The sequence below is a fragment of the Eschscholzia californica genome, unplaced genomic scaffold (genome assembly GCF_041429995.1).
Source record: "Eschscholzia californica isolate CP2 unplaced genomic scaffold, dmEscCali1.0.p SCAF_6, whole genome shotgun sequence".
Lineage (NCBI taxonomy): Eukaryota > Viridiplantae > Streptophyta > Magnoliopsida > Ranunculales > Papaveraceae > Eschscholzia > Eschscholzia californica.
The window spans coordinates 21,524,290-21,540,215 of record NW_028238483.1 but is presented as its reverse complement, the minus strand read 5'-3'; the positions used below and the strand labels follow the sequence as shown (position 1 = coordinate 21,540,215).

At 36.9% G+C, this 15,926-nt stretch overlaps 4 protein-coding genes across 4 annotated transcripts; all 4 read left to right on the top strand.

The window, feature by feature from the left end:
* The first annotated feature begins 364 nt into the window (after positions 1-364).
* LOC147532432 (uncharacterized protein At5g49945-like) lies at positions 365-3,994 on the top strand. Its single transcript, XM_086647842.1, has 3 exons — positions 365-1,510; positions 2,645-2,848; positions 3,394-3,994. Exons 1-3 carry the CDS (start codon positions 482-484, stop codon positions 3,622-3,624), a joined length of 1,464 nt encoding a protein of 487 aa, XP_086503968.1. The 5' UTR covers positions 365-481; the 3' UTR covers positions 3,625-3,994.
* A 2,341-nt stretch (positions 3,995-6,335) lies between these two features.
* Positions 6,336-9,548, top strand: LOC147532431 (uncharacterized). Its single transcript, XM_086647843.1, has 6 exons — positions 6,336-6,880; positions 7,648-7,793; positions 7,874-8,097; positions 8,602-8,668; positions 8,797-8,907; positions 9,279-9,548. Exons 1-6 carry the CDS (start codon positions 6,466-6,468, stop codon positions 9,300-9,302), a joined length of 987 nt encoding a protein of 328 aa, XP_086503969.1. The 5' UTR covers positions 6,336-6,465; the 3' UTR covers positions 9,303-9,548.
* A 1,633-nt stretch (positions 9,549-11,181) lies between these two features.
* Positions 11,182-13,224, top strand: LOC147532430 (putative F-box protein At1g47800). Its single transcript, XM_086648154.1, has 2 exons — positions 11,182-11,413; positions 11,525-13,224. Exon 2 carries the CDS (start codon positions 11,525-11,527, stop codon positions 13,079-13,081), a length of 1,557 nt encoding a protein of 518 aa, XP_086504280.1. The 5' UTR covers positions 11,182-11,413; the 3' UTR covers positions 13,082-13,224.
* A 2,189-nt stretch (positions 13,225-15,413) lies between these two features.
* LOC147532429 (LYR family of Fe/S cluster biogenesis protein) lies at positions 15,414-15,842 on the top strand. Its single transcript, XM_086645075.1, has one exon. It carries the CDS (start codon positions 15,423-15,425, stop codon positions 15,708-15,710), a length of 288 nt encoding a protein of 95 aa, XP_086501201.1. The 5' UTR covers positions 15,414-15,422; the 3' UTR covers positions 15,711-15,842.
* The last annotated feature ends 84 nt before the right edge of the window (positions 15,843-15,926 follow it).

Genomic DNA, 15,926 nt, shown 5'->3' with positions numbered 1-15,926 from the left:
GCCATGGGCCGTGGTATGTCGTGTTTCCGTTCCTAACGTGTCGTGGTTGACGGGTCTGGGAGCTTAAAATCCCAGACAAGTCACGGCCCGTTTGACCCGTGACGGGTCGGCACAACACAGAACTCGACGTTCCATGTCGTGTCGTGTTGCCTTATAAACGGGTTGTGCCGGTCCGTTTCCGTGCCGACACGACCCGTTGGCCACCACTATTTGGTTTTGTGGAGCTCTCCTTCTACCTCTCATTCATCTCCCTGTATCAGTCTTCAATCAATTTGGAGGAGCGTTTGGAGGGGAACCATTGGAGGGGAACCATTGGAGATGCTCCAAAAACTAAAAAGGTTTGGTTTTCCGGAGCTCTCCTTCTACCTCTCATGCATCTCCCTCTATCAGCTTCAACCAATAAACACCTATCATTTCTGCAAACTCGCTGATTCTCTCTCTCTCTCTAAATTCTCTTTCTGTGCTTGGTGAGAGCTCAGCCATGGCGAAAAATAACCTCCGATACTTTTTCGCTTTACTTTTTCTCCTTTCTCTAACCTGTCAACAGCTTTCTCGATTCTCTGCTTTCGCAGCTGAATTTGAAGGCTTTGGTGATGAAGGTGAAGAAGAAGAAGAACTCTCTGAATCTGATCTGCTTACAAATCTTCGACCCCCATCTCCTCTTCCAACCCTAACTCAATCTGAACTCAATATCGATCAGGAAAAACCCATTGATGAACCTTCTACTACGGTTAATTCTCCACCCTCTGATCCTTCAACTACTACTGCTACTACTACAAAACCCTCATCTACTGCTGCATTTGATTACTGGGATGAAGATGAATTCGAAGGTCTTCCAATTCAAGAATCTACAGAGAATCCTAAGTCCGAAAATGAAAATCTGGGTCCTCCTCCAGATCCTGAATCAAGTCCAAACCTAGCTGCTACACCATCTCCACCCCTTTCTCCTCGTTCATTCGTTATTGAAATCATCTGTGTAAGTTTTCTTATTATGTTCATTGTGAATTACTTCACTGGAAAGAAAGAGAATGAGAATATTGCTTTAGCTTGGGCTTCTCGATTTGCTGTTAAAGATTCAATTTTTGATAAAAATTTTAGTCTTTTGGGAACTGGAGATGGTAAAGATACTCCATTGTTGTTGAAAGAAGGTCAAAATGTGTTTAAGTTTTATGCTAGTGGAAGGAGATTTTGTCAAGGATTATTGGCAACAATGGAACTTCAGAGTAGACATGATTTGATATCTAGGGTTTTTAATTTGATTGTTCCTTGTAAAGATGAGATTACATTTGAGATTTTCATGAATGATGATTCAATGGATCATATCATTTTTGCTCTTGCAAAAAAGAAAGCTGCTAAATTAATGCATAAAGAAGTTCCTGATCTTCAAAGGTATGCCAATTTGATTACAACACCTCCCACAAATCGAAAATGGGTTGCTGAGGACTTGACTGTGATTACTGAATCAAAGGAAGTAGCTGGAGATTTGATCACAGATGCAGTTCTTGATCAGGTAAAATTTACAGCCAATAATATTTATAATCAATACAAGTTTGAGACGTTGCGTTTTTTCTTTATCATTATGTATTTGATGTTTAGTTACCACTAGGAGTTGAAGAGAATTATACCTTTACTGGTGAGTTAGCTGCAGATTGATTTTTGAAAAGTTTTGTCGTGGGAAATAAATTTTCCTTAAAGTTCTTGTCATTTAACTGTTTAGTACTTAAGGTATAACTTTGTACGAGTTAACTAGGATATATGTATGGATTTTATAATGTCTTCTCTGTTATCATGGGATATTATCAATTTATCACAACATTAACTGTGAAGATTTAATAGCATGAGTACGGACAAATCGACAGATATTGGACGTTGCTTGTAAGAGTTAATGAAAATCGGAAGAGTAGATCACCTAAAAGACACATGAACTAAGAAAGGAGTTGAAAGTGAAAAGTTGTTGTTTATTTTAACCAAGTACCATGATAGGTTTTATTGTTCTGGATGCTTTTTATGGAATATGAACAAGGAAGACGTGTTCTTTCTTCTTATTGACCCAGTTCTGGCCGAAAGTCTTTGAGTTGGTTCGACACTTGTGCCCCAGGAAGTTGAAATTCTTGGGTTTATTGAAATGTGATTGTTCATTTTCTATCTTATCTGCTTATTCATGTCTACGTTTAAATTTCCTCAGCAACAGACTAATTTGCATTGTCGTGGACTTGTATAATAAATATGAAGTATCTATATTTTATACCTTGAAATGTGAAATAAACATCGAGGCACAGATATTGTTCAAAATTTATAACCATAGACATATCTATAATCATATACTGTGGGCGCCCCTTCCAGCTCTGCCACTCCGTGCCTCACAGCACTCTACCGTTTAGTCTCCTCTTCCCCACGTGTTTGCCAAGCCATTCAATCTTATTGCTAGAAATGATATTTTCTTCCTCTTGAATAATTGATCTAAACCAACACTTTCTGTCGGTTGCTTTCCTGTGTTTATGTGGATGCTTGTTTTGAGCTATTCCATTGAGAAACAGGACTAATCGGAGCACCTTCTCTTTCCTCGTTCTTTTATCCTTTCTCTACCTAAGATGCTTAATTTGGTCTCTTTATTATGAATCGTGATCAGATTTCCTTTTGACAGGTTTTTGGTGATAAAGCATTTGAGAAGTTCGGAAAGGGGTTCATCTCTATGTATTTCTCCGACCAAAACTCCTCATCGCACAAAAGAATGTTGATGTTCAAGTTTGCTCTCCCAGATGCCAAGCACATGGCTGACATGACAAGATTGGTGGCTCTCGTACCTTACTATATCGACTTAATTGGACGGTACAAACTCAGTGCACAGGTTCGTTTTGTTTCCTTTTATAGTAGTTGAGGAATTCTGTAAAAACCAAGAGACAGGATAAATTTATTCTCAGCTCTGACTCTTTGAGACCCATCACCCGATGATGGGTGATGCCTGTGCCTATTGAGCCACTAACCTTTTCCCCCATCAAAAGCCAGAAAAAACTATGGACCTTAAAGTGAAAGATAAGAAGGAAATTTGGCAGGACGAGTGGTTACGGAGATTACAAATGGGAAAGTCGGCCAAAACTGCTTAAGCCAAATTTTCTTTGGTCAACCATAAATAATAGGCTTCAACTCCCTATTATATGCAAGTTTTACACAGGTTTGCACTGAGTAAAGTTGCAGAAATTTGCACATACTTTGCATAAGTTTGCACGGGCTTGGTGAGGGAGCCTAAAAAGATAGACATGTCTTCTTAACCCAGACCAACATGAGGTTGGCTATTCGACCCAATTTTCTGATTACAAATTACATCTCAAAAATGATATTATTAGCTTAAGCTTGATCTCTTTTTTTTCACCTTCCCTATTTGTGTATATTTAGGCACGATCTAAAACAGAATCAGCTAGATCAAAGGCTGCTCAAGAGATTCACAAAGAACTTCAGAATGCAAGACAAGAAGCTTTACAAAAGAAGAAAGCAGAGAAGAAGAAGATGATGGAGGAGCTGGAAGCTACACTAGGAGCTGAGGCCATCCGAAAGAGAGAAGCTAAGGAGCGTGCTAAGCAGATGAAGAAGGGAATGCCAAAAGTGAAGATGTCACGTGGTCACTAGCTCCTCAAGACAAAAGTTAGGTCTCTTCAACATTTCTCGTCTTAGGCGACATTTCCGTCCGATCTTAACTGTCCAACTTAGAAAAATGTGTTCAATTCTACAATAGCTTTTTATTAGTTAGATGATTGAAGTGCCGAACAAACTTCGAAGGTGTGTCTGAGCTGTTACGTTCTCAGTCAACACACGAGAAGCTAGAAAAGGGAAACAAGTAGGAACGAGTTAAAACTGTTGCTAGGTTTTCATTTTGCTTCCTCCACCTCTCTTTTTACTCTGAACTGTAGAATGTATTTGGTTCATTAGCTATTTTTCTCAGATCTCCTCGTAGATAAAGAAATAAACCTGAATGGTATTAAAATTCATCAAGACAAAACTATATGATCATTTGAGTTAGGGAGCTCATCAAATTTATGGAGCACGACTAAATACATTTTTTGCACAAAACATAGAACCTTAAGATTAAACCCATGATTTTATTCATCGAAAGTTATCTAAACAATAAAGAAGAAAAAAAGAACATCAAAAATATGTTCTTGATGACTATAATCTACTTCTCCGAGCATTCTTAGTGCGTAAATCATGTCTACAAAGAGGACAAGTTAGTCGGATTTTCGCCCACTCGAACAAACAATCAAAGTGGAAGATATGTGAACACTCTGTAGTTCCGGCCTCATCTCCATTAATTTCATTAAAACATATAGAACAAGTAGTCTCTTCGCCCTCGATAATCGTTACTTATTTTAGTAATCCTTCAACTTCAATCTTTTCTGAAAGACTACCATATCTAGTTCCCAAATTTGATTGCTGATAAATTGAAACGAAGTCATTACTCATCTTGGGGTTTTCTTCTTTTGTTGATCAATCATGAAAATTTCAAACTTTCTCTCTACAAACCTTTCTCTATCTAGTCTGAGTACTTGTGTTAAGTGAAGAGTTGTTAGGGTTTGAAAAATTATAGTCTCCGGAAGTGTAGAAAAACAAATTTGGTGGACGATACTCATCAAGATCGCAGCCGTTGATTTTTAGGGGGTAGTAGAAGTATAGACATCGTTTGACGGTATATAATGAAAGCAAATTGGTTTATTTATAGCAATTAAATAGTTAGGGGGTTATAACATCATTATTCCAGTACGGCAGTTTTTTCTTCAGCTGGTGTTTTATAAGCTCTCACCAAAATGTTGAAAGTGCCCCGTCTTCTTTCATGTTTATAGATTTTTTTTTCTAAAATCTCACCAAATTCTTCTTCAACAAAAAAAAAAAATCTCACCAAAATCTTAGATTTTATCACGCAGACTAAAAAAAGCTTTCATATTTTGTAAACGATCACCTATAAAAATGCTAATATTTTTTTATGTTTCTAAAATCTAGTACTTGAATGATTTTTGAAGTGGTTAAACTCTTGAAAAATGTCATAATCAGTTTTGGGTTGATTTTGGAGTGATTTATAAGTACGGACGAGAACAAATTCAATTTCTGAATGGTTGCAAACTGTGAGGGGCTGAAATTGCGGGTCAAGAAGTCAAGAGGATCGTTGACCGGAAGTCATACCTTGATCTGTTAATATTTTTATGGTCAAAGGGACTACGACGGTCAAGTCAGTAAGCTTGCAAGAAGAGGAATGAACACGTGAATGATATCTCTGGAATGTTACCCTTGAGGGGATGGTCGGAGTATGACACTGCTTGTAGAGCGGTCGGAGTATGACACTGCTTGTAGAGCGGTCGGAACTCGATCTCTACGGGTTAGACTGACTTGTTTGAGGAGAGAGTATGACAATTTATAAGGTCTGTAGCTTAATAAGGTAACCCTAGTGAGGTATGTCTCGTTCAGGGGTATGTACCATAAATAAAGTAGGAAGCTTTAGGTTCTGACCTTGTATCCCCTGTGGATAATCGTGTGGGTGATGTAGAAAAGATCTGACCTCTCGTAGAGATAAAGTAGGCGAACCCTTGATAAAGTAGGCAAACCCTTGATAAAGTATTGTATTAGTACTTTTTCAGGAAAGTATATGCTTGTTTCCTCAAAGTGAGGTCTTGTACTTGTATTTTCTAGGAGAGATAAAATGGGTGCTTGTTTCCTCCAAGTATAAGACCGTGATGGTGCTTGGATCAGAGAAAAAGGAGGACTCTGTGGAAGAGCCGAACTATACGAAAGAGAAAGTAAGTTGTGAGTTGATTGTTTAGTTGGTAATCAGATAATCAACTGTAATCTCAGGTTAATATCGGATGTATTAGTCGATTACCAGATGATAAAAAGATAAAGTAAGTTATCAGTTGGTTGCCAGGAAATTAGATGATATGTATCATTCTATTCTCGGTCATTTTATAGTGTCCCAGTCGACTGTCACCAGCGGTGAGCTGTCTCTTTCATGCAGTAACGCATAAAGTTGACACCATAAATACGGTATCGTAATCCCCCTAACGACTATATTTGAGATACTGTCATCTTGAATGACTGCACCGCCTTCTCAAAGGATATACGGAGGGAGATCAGTTGAGGAGGCGATGACCAACCTCTTTGGGCATAAAGAAAAATTTTGCCTTTTTGGGACATAAAAATTAGGGACAAAGTTCAATCTAGTGAACTTTGGATTAAAAAATAAATACGCCTCCCTGAGTCAATCTTGACCAATTAAGATCTTATGTCTCACACATTTTTTTCATGCCCCCAAAGAATCCTTTTTTTTTTTATGCCCCAAAGAATCCAGCTTGTGTGAATTAGCCCCTGCGAGGAATCTCCATCAATTGCTCTTTCAAATCCAAGTCACTCTACACATGCTCCTCCAAATCTAATGGCAAATTATCTTCAACTCCTCCTATCCTACACCCACTTTTCCTGCTTAAAATGCGCACCCTTATTCCTTCTTTCACATCTTCTCTTCAACTCCACCAACCTCTCTCTGTCGCCATTAAACCCAATCTTCTCTTTTACCCTTTTCTACCAAAACGTACCCATTTCTTCAAACCATGCTTCTCTTCTCTCAGAGAACCCAAAAAACCAGTCCACCACAAAACCTCTAATACCCCACAAGGCTTAAGAAGATCTGGAATTCCTAAAAAAGATGGAGAAGGTGATTCACCAATTGATAACTATCAATCTTCTTCCATTGATTCTTCTTTTGATAATGAAACAGCTGTTAAAGGTACAGTATTGGCTGGTTTCTTGCTTGTTGGTGTTCTTGGAGGTTTTGCCACTGTTGGGTACTTGTATAAAGATCAGATTAATGCATTCTTAATGCAATTTTCGGATTTCATTGAAGGTAAAATTTAGTTCAAAACTTCAAATTAATTATACCCTTTTGTGATATTTGAATAGTTTGGGTGACTTGCTACTTACTAGTTGAAATTGATCATTCTTCATAGTGTTAACTATATAGGGTTGACTTATAACTTATAAGTGATGAAATTTGTAATGTGTTTTGGTAATTTGGTTCTTAAGTTTGTATTTGAAAATTTCATTGAACTTAATGACTTGGGTTAGTTGCCAATTGATGATTTTAGGTTAGAGTGTGGAGGTGTGAGAATGTAGTAGTAAGCTCTATAAGTGATATACCATAATAGACCAAATTTGTTATAATGTATAGTTAGCTTAATGCTAAGGTAAGGCAAGGATGAGAGATTGAAGAATTAGTATAATCTACAGAACTCGGAACTAAATTTGGTACATAATTTATTCAATTTTAAGGATTCACTCCCTGATTTTGGTTTTTATCTACTTGGCAATCTAGAGTTTGCAAGTGTTTTCTCACATTGCCTTCTTTTCACATAGATTATTTCGGCCATGGAGATCTCTTTGTTTTCTTTCGTCCTAGAGATAGGGACTTTGGGGTTGCTTTGCTCAATGGCCAGTTACACTGACGAAGCTTGAATTTTCAATTCGATTTGGATCTTTCATACGAATTAAGAACAATATACATATGGATGATAGGGAAGGAAAATAGGATATCTAGTTCATACCTTTCTATAGCTCAATTTTCCTTCTTCAAATATGGTACTAATAGTCAATAGACTTCTTTAACGTAAACAGGTTATGGACCAGCTGGGTATGCTTTATTTGTAGCTGCTTATGCTGGACTAGAGGTCCTTGCGATTCCAGCCATCCCTTTGACTATGTCAGCTGGTGTTCTCTTTGGCTCTTCTACTGGCACTATCCTTGTCTCCATCAGTGGAACAGTAAGATGGTTCTCACTTCTAGTTTCTATAACACCAAAAATTTATCTTGGATACTCAATGGCATTTTCCCCTTTTTGCAGGTGGCAGCTACTGTGGCCTTTCTCATTGCCAGATATTTTGCTCGTGAACGTATTCTTAAACTAGTCGATGGGAATAAGAAATTTCTCGCCATTGACAAAGCCATTGGAAAGAATGGTTTCAGAGTTGTGACTCTTCTTCGTTTAAGCCCTTTGCTTCCATTTTCTCTCGGGAACTATCTATACGGTTTGACCTCAGTGAAGTTTGTGCCATATGTTTTGGGCAGGTTTGTTCGTTCAATTCTCACTTCCTTCTTTTCCTCATCTTCTCCTATCGGCATGAATCTTGCAATAACCTGTCATTCAATGCTCGTTGCATATCTGTTGGCAGTTGATGCTTGGAATTCTTTGCTTGTTTAAGTTCAAATTCACTTTCAACAATTACATTGAAAAACCAAAAATAGATAGTTTTTGGTCTTTCTCCTAAGAAAATCAGGGCAGAAGTATGAAACAGGAGAAGGAATCAAATCATGGATATTGTTGGTATTTTCGTATCTGTACGACTTACAATCCCAAAACTATATGGTCCAATCTAAGATATGAAAGGAGGGTTCTTCTATGCAATTACTCTAAATGAACTTGATCTTTGTTTCGTTTTGGATTAAAATCGTTTCTAGGAAGTATAATCACTTGCTTCACTCCTTCAATACACATACATAAATAAACAAACTGTTAATATATTCATGTCTTTGTTCTTATACAATTTCCAACATAAATCATGTTTAATGCAGTTGGTTGGGAATGCTTCCAGGAACATGGGCATATGTTAGTGCCGGTGCCTTAGGGCGAGCAATTATTGTAAGTAAAAAAAGTGTATATATATCACTTATAGAGCAATTAGTATATAGATAACCATTTCTCTCTCTTTTTTTTCTTGGATAATTGGATGGATTATACCCTAAGTTGGGATTTTATTGACTTTTTAGCAAGAAGAATCAGTGGTTGGATTACCCAAAGGAAATAGTCAGTTGATAACTGTTGGTCTTGGACTCTTGGCAACTGCTTTGGCTGCTGCTTATGTGACACAACTTGCAAAGGTAAATCGTCTATATTGATCTGAATTTCTTCTACATCATCGAGGTATCAATCGCTTGCGACAAAAATGAGATATAAATTAGTAAGACCCTAGTTAGTTCATACTTGATTTACTTTTTTTATGTTTCTGTTTCTATTATTCTGTATGATATTCTACATCAGACGAAATTTGTGTATGTATATATATATATATATATATATATATATATATATATATATATATATATATATATATATATATATATATATGTTTGTGGTGAAGGGGCGATAAGCAATAGGCTCGATGTTCTTCTCTTTTATAGCCTTTTTCGTCTGATCCTGTTTTAATCCAACATACCCATAACCTAAACATACAATTTTGGTTTTGTTGCAGGATGCTGTAAAGGATATTGAGTAGTTTGGTCTTCTCGAGGTTAGCCCTAGATCTGATTATATTGATACTAAAAACTGATTGGAACACTAACTCGGTTCGTGCCTCACCCTCTTGCAAAGGGTAATTTTGAGCTTCATTCTGTTTTTTTAAGAGTTTCATTGTATTGTATCTGATCATTTGTTGGTGTAAAAGTTCAAATTTGCAACTTCAAATTTCTTGTTGTACTAATTAGTTGATGTTAACTAGGAATTTTAATTACTCAAAGAAAAATTTGGGGTTACGGGGAAATAAAGAAATTTTCCGGGGAGGAAAGCTTTGGGTGGAAACAAAAAAGATTTAGAACTTTTTGTTTCTCCCAAACACCCAAGCCCTTATATTTTTCAGCTTCTTCTTCACTCTTCTTCCTTTCCCATTGCTACCATCAAACTCTGGCGATCTCCATGCAAATTTTGGCGACACTTTATCTCCGGATTTCTTCCCTCTTTTTTCTCCTCTCTTTCTCTTCTCTCTCTTATCTCTTCTCTCCATCTTCTCTCTATCCCAGCTAGACGAGACTTGATCTCGTCTGGTTTCAAAACCAGATTTTTGTTTGGTTTCGACGCTCCCCTTCGTTGGAGATAGTGAGGACGGAGGGTAGAGTGAGAGGGAGAAGAAGCAAAAAAAAAGTCGCCGGTCCGCGACATTAATAAGGGTGTGTTTAGGGAAAGGGTTTTAGATTTTTTTTGGGGGATTCCACCATTTTTCCCCAGAAAATTCTTTCTTCCCCAAAACACACACCATAGGAGTAACTTTTATACAGAACGAACTCTGTTTTTATCTTCTCCATTGTTATTGTTATAGCTATTCGTCTAACTTTTTGTTCTTGTAAAGGTTTTGATAATGAATATATATTAGGGCGGATCAAAGCTCCTTATAAATTTTTTTGTTTGGGTGAGAAAAGATGAGTCAATTTTCTTTTGTCTCCAACTCTCTATGTACTTTCTTGATTTGCAACACTTTGCGACCGGTAACGTATCTAGGACCAGCCGGCCAGGCCCTTGACCCTTCCAATTAGAGGAGATGCGAGTGCAGTCACAAAGGCATCATTAAAAGATTAAGGGAATTGTTAAATGCAGTCACCTTGTTAAAAGATTGAGGGAATCGCTAAATGCAGTCACAAAGGCCTCGAATGCTTATAACGAAAATGTGAGTGCATAACCAAAAAAGGTAGTTTTTGTTCCAATTAGAGGAGATGTGGGTGCATATAACAAAAATGGTGAGTGCATTTAAAATTGCCAAAGATTAATTTTTTTTTTGAAACTGTATTGGCACCTCTTAACCCAACTCAAAACTCAACGCAAGCTCACTTACATTTCTATTTCCACAGCCTCACTTACATTTCTATTTCCACAGCCTCGAATGCTTAGGGAGCGATGACTTAATTTGAGTGATCTTTCTTCAGCTTAAAACTTTAACTTGTTTTCTCATTATTATTATCATCGAAAGAGGCATTTGTATTAACTTTGAGATGCAGATAAGCCATAGGTGAGCATTTACTTTTGTTGTGTTTGGTATTGGCTCCGTGAGCTTCATTTATTAATGATGAAAATGAACAAATACGTTCTATAACTTGATTGGTTGATGCGATTGTGTGTCAGAAACATCAACCATATCTGGATTTCCAAATGAACCATGAAATGATAGTAAATTATGTCACTATATTACTGTTATTCTCGTAAATATAATCTTTCTATAAAGTAGCCATTCTGCTAGCTGAAAAGGAAGAAAAACCGATAGAAAAATATTGGACAAGAGACAATTTGGGCAACCAATAGCTGATAGGTCAATTAGTCGGGTATCCTCCTTAAGTTCAAAGGGTCAAAAATTCGGAGTCTACAAGTGCAATATTCCCTAATATAAAGATAGACTATAAAGCCCATCACCCAAACTTTTGAGAGAGTAAAAAGATGGAAGGTTAAGATATAATAACCCTAACGTTAACAAAAAAAAAGAAAGATATAATAACCCTAATAAAACACAACTCAAACAAAAAACCCTAATAAAACCCCCACACAAATTCTCCCTCTCTCTCTATAATTCTAGTCCTCCTCTTCCTCGTCGTCGGCCAAGAACTCCGGTGGGTTGTTTCAGAAAAGGTGAGTGAATGATATTATTATGTATTTTGGTCCTAAATTTGATCTATTATTAGGGTTTTATTTTATTTCTCCAATGGGTTTTAATATTATATTATATTTTGATTAAATCAGATGATGGTGATTTCTAGAATTAAGATGATGAGAGCTGGTGGTGTTTTTAATTTCCCACCAACAATGTTCAAAAGAAAGAAATCTAAACATGGGGGGCACCCAAACAAAAAGAAGAATAATAATAAGAAGAAGGAGAAGGTTAGTTGTAATGTTACCTCTTCAGCCAATCCTATTAGTAGCATCAGTAGTAGAAGTAGTAATGAAGATTGGTTGATATTTGAGATACTCACCAGACTCCCAGTGAAAACCCTTATTCGTTTTAAGAGTGTTTGCAAGCATTGGTGTTCTTTAATTCAAAAAGATCAAAACTTCATTGATTTACACTTGACCCGTTCTCGAAAACGTCCTCCTCGTATATTTATTGTCGTTCCTCTACCACGCACAAAGGCACAGGTAAAATTGCTTAACAGATTACAAGGTGCCTCATATTACGACTATTGGCCATATAAAGAATTCCACATTACAGCTGACCTCTTGGTTAAAGAAGAAGAAGAACCAGTAGACAACAATGGTGTCCGTACTAGCCGGGGCACAAAGCTGAAACTAGTAGTTGACACAGTAAGGAAGATAAACTCGAGTTCTTACCATGAAATGTTGAAACCTATAAACGGCTTAATCTGTCTCATTGATAATTATATAAAACATGGTGTTCGTATACGCAATATCTGTACTGGACAAGTATCGCCTTGGTTTCACTCATCATTGGGAGAAGGGGAAAAGTATCCGCATGGTTTTCCATACTACGGATTTGGTTTTGATCCTGCCACTAATGAACACAAGTTGGTATGTGTGTGGGACATGCAGTCAGGTATCAACCATTATATTTGTGAAGTTTTGACCATTGGGCACCAAGGTAATAGTATTAACAATAATAATAGATGGAGAAGGATTGAAGATGTCCCTCCGGATGGACCATGGGGTGATTCTGTTTATGTGAATGGTGTTATTTACTGGACCAATTTCTCTCTTTTCCGCTGGCCGAAGTGTAAATATAGTCCTGTATGCTTAGTGGCATTTGATGTAGGAAGTGAAAAGTTTAGAACAATCACTGTCCCTGATTTCATTCTTGATCAGTCTGGAGATGCCCTTGACCAAGGTAACTGTTCTGACGAAGTTGTTAAGTTATTTGAACTGCATGAAAATTTAGCTATGGTAGTTAAACTGAACAATTGTACGTTCAAGATGTACACATACGAAGATAATGATTACAATGACGAGAAAGATGAGATCAATGGAATCACTACTAGTTCTAGTAAGAACGGAAGATGGAGTGAAGTAAGTAGTATCACATTGCCTTTCCATACGGAGAAATATCACACTATTAAGTTTCACACTTTTGTAGGATCAGATGATAAGATTTTCGTAACATTAGTTGTTTGGGGTCTTGGGAAGAAGAAGAAATGTGTGTCTATTTATTGTTACAACTGGAAGAAGGGTAGTTGGACAGAGGTTGATATAAGCGGAATCCCGTCCTCAGTTCCACAACTATGCTATCATAGCTTTTCTACTACTTTCTACGAAAGTCTATTGTCCGGTGACAATCACAATACTCTCTGACACTATCGCGGTAGTGGAAGAATCAACTTCACTGTATTTACAAACTTTATTTGTTCTTTTTAACTTATTTTTGCATTCATTTTCATGTAACTTTCTTAGTCTTATACGAGTTACATATTTGCTTTTCTTTTTTTCCCTTTTAACACATCCCATTTATAAGCTCTTTTCTTTTCTGAGGGTTTGCTTTAGAAAATACCAAGTAAATAATTTTTCATTCTTAATCGAAAATGATGTGAGACTTAATTGAGGCACTTAAACCCAAAAGGAACGACTCAGATAGCCTAGCCAGATTAACACCTCTAGACAGAAGCTTTACTTACAACAACAAAGTTTTATATGAAGATGTTCGATAATTGGTTTTTGCTGATTTTTCTTCGTACGAGAAGACCTAATTGAGGCACTTAAACCCAAAATAAAAGGTAGATTAAATAAATAAATCAGAGAAATATAAAAGAACTTCGACAGTGTCAAGTTCAATCATATGAAGAGAACGTTGAATGCCTCAGCTGATAAACTAGCTAAATGGACTCGCAAAAAGAATAGATCAAAGACATGAAATAATGTTCTTTGTCTTTTAGTTAATATGCATTGTAATAATAATCTCGTGGTTTAATGGAATTTCACAGTTCAAAAAAAAAAAAAAAAAATCAATGGTACAATAGTCTGCATTCTCTCTATAAACTTTTGGAGTTTGGAATCAAGTAGTTAAGCTCTAAGATTTGTCCTATTTAATACATTGGTAAGACAAATAGGCTATGGTGGTATATGACAGGTATCATTATATGACATGTATCTCCACATTGAAAGTGATTATTTGAACGTGATAAGGCATATACTTGTCTCCTACACTCGGAGACAATAATCAGGCAAATACGTCGAAGTCGAAGATATCCTCCATCTTAAGGAACAATTCACCAGCATCATTTTCTCCTACACTCCGAGACAAAATAATATAAAGCTGTACACACTGGTTAAATGGAGAAAGAAACACCATGATAAGTACATTTGGAACCGCCGTTTCTTTCTTTCTTTTTCTTTTTTTTTTAAACCACGCGAACCATTTCCATTCATAAGTGATTAAATCACGATGTTACATGGATGATAATTTGTAATTTCTCTCTTCTGAAAACTTCATGAGAGTTACATACCTTTAAATGTAAAGTGCCTCATGAAGGGAAAGAAATTGGACTAGACACAGACACAAAGGATTCTTGAGATCCGTGAAGAGAGACCCTAAAGGTCTGACAAAAGGATCCTAAAGATCTGTTAAAGGAGACCCTAAAGGTCTGACAAAAAAAAAGGAATAAAACAAACGAACGAAACACCGCCATTGTCGCCGGAAAAACCGCCATTGTCGTCGGAAAACCGCCATTGTCGCCGGATAACCACCTCCATCAAACCACCATATCCATCATTGTGAAGAAGATAAAGTCGAACGAAACACCGATTATAAGTTTCTCCATTTCCATGAAGCGAAGAATCTTTTTTGAATTGATGATGATTATGATGATCATCTTCATCATTATCTATGCCGTTCTTAGACCCTGGAGCCGATTGAGTGCCATCCCACAAAGACCTCTTTAGGATTCACCTTCTGGTGAAATATCAATATGTGATGGTGATAATCAATATCCAGTGCCACCTGACCGGAAAATTCGTTTTGACAAACGACATAGGAGATCTTAATATCGACGATTCCATCAGGAAGAAACTGAACCGAGAAGAGTACCAATCACTCTCTACTTGATCTGGACAACTCACATAACAATCATAGATGTTGAAGATGACAACAGGATGAACTTTGGCAGACAAACTGGTCGCCGATGGAAAGAATTGTGTGATTGATTAAGTCGTCTGACATCGTTGATGGTGTTTAGATCTTTATTTGAAACAAAAAAAGGAATCCGGCGAAGAGAAGATCCTTCGCCGGAGAAGCAAAATAACTCCCTCGAAGGTTTCGAAGCAAACGGTTCTTTCTTTTACTAGTTCGTTTTAATTTTCTTTAGCTCTTACTTTCTCAACAAAAATGGTTGGAGAAACAAAGGAATAAAGGTTTGCCTTCTCCTATACTATTTAGTAGTGCCTATAATATCACTCCCTCGTATGTCCTCAGCCCTTGCCGTGTGCGTTCGGTATCCATACATCCTTTCCTTGTTGCCCTATTTCGATCCAACTTCTCCCCCCTACGGCCCTACCTCTATTTCGCCTTCTTCCTTCTCTCTCTCTCTCTAAAAAAAACGTTTTTCGATTTGTATTATTGTTCGAAAAAGATCGAGAGAGAAATTCGTGATAATTCATTCATCGTGAAGAAGAAGATCTTTAAATTTGATTGTTGTTGAAAATGAAAAGGCTTACAGGATTACAGAAACAAGTATTGGGATTATATAGAGGGTTTTTAAGAACAGCAAGAAGCAAAGGACCAGAAGAGAGAAAGAAGATCGAATCAATTGTTTCATCTGAATTTCGACGCAATGCCAACGATGTCGAAAGAAAGAATTTTATCTTCATTGAGTATCTTCTTCGAAGAGGTACTAAACAACTTGATCAACTCAAAAGTCCAGATACTGTTTCTTTGTCCACAACAGTTCCCTCCTCTCATCATACTAGGGTTACTAATTCCTCCTCCTAATCAACCAAGATTCATCTTCTTCTAGACTTCTAGTTCTAGACTAGAGAGAGTAAATGATGATGATGTTAGGTTATTTGATTGACATCCTGTTGTATCTTACTTTTTGATAAAATAAAATATGATTCATAGATCTTTTATCCATAGCTCATTGTTGTTTCTCAATTTGATTAAGGGCGTGGTTATTTTAAGGTGTTCCAACTCAGATTTGAAATCTGA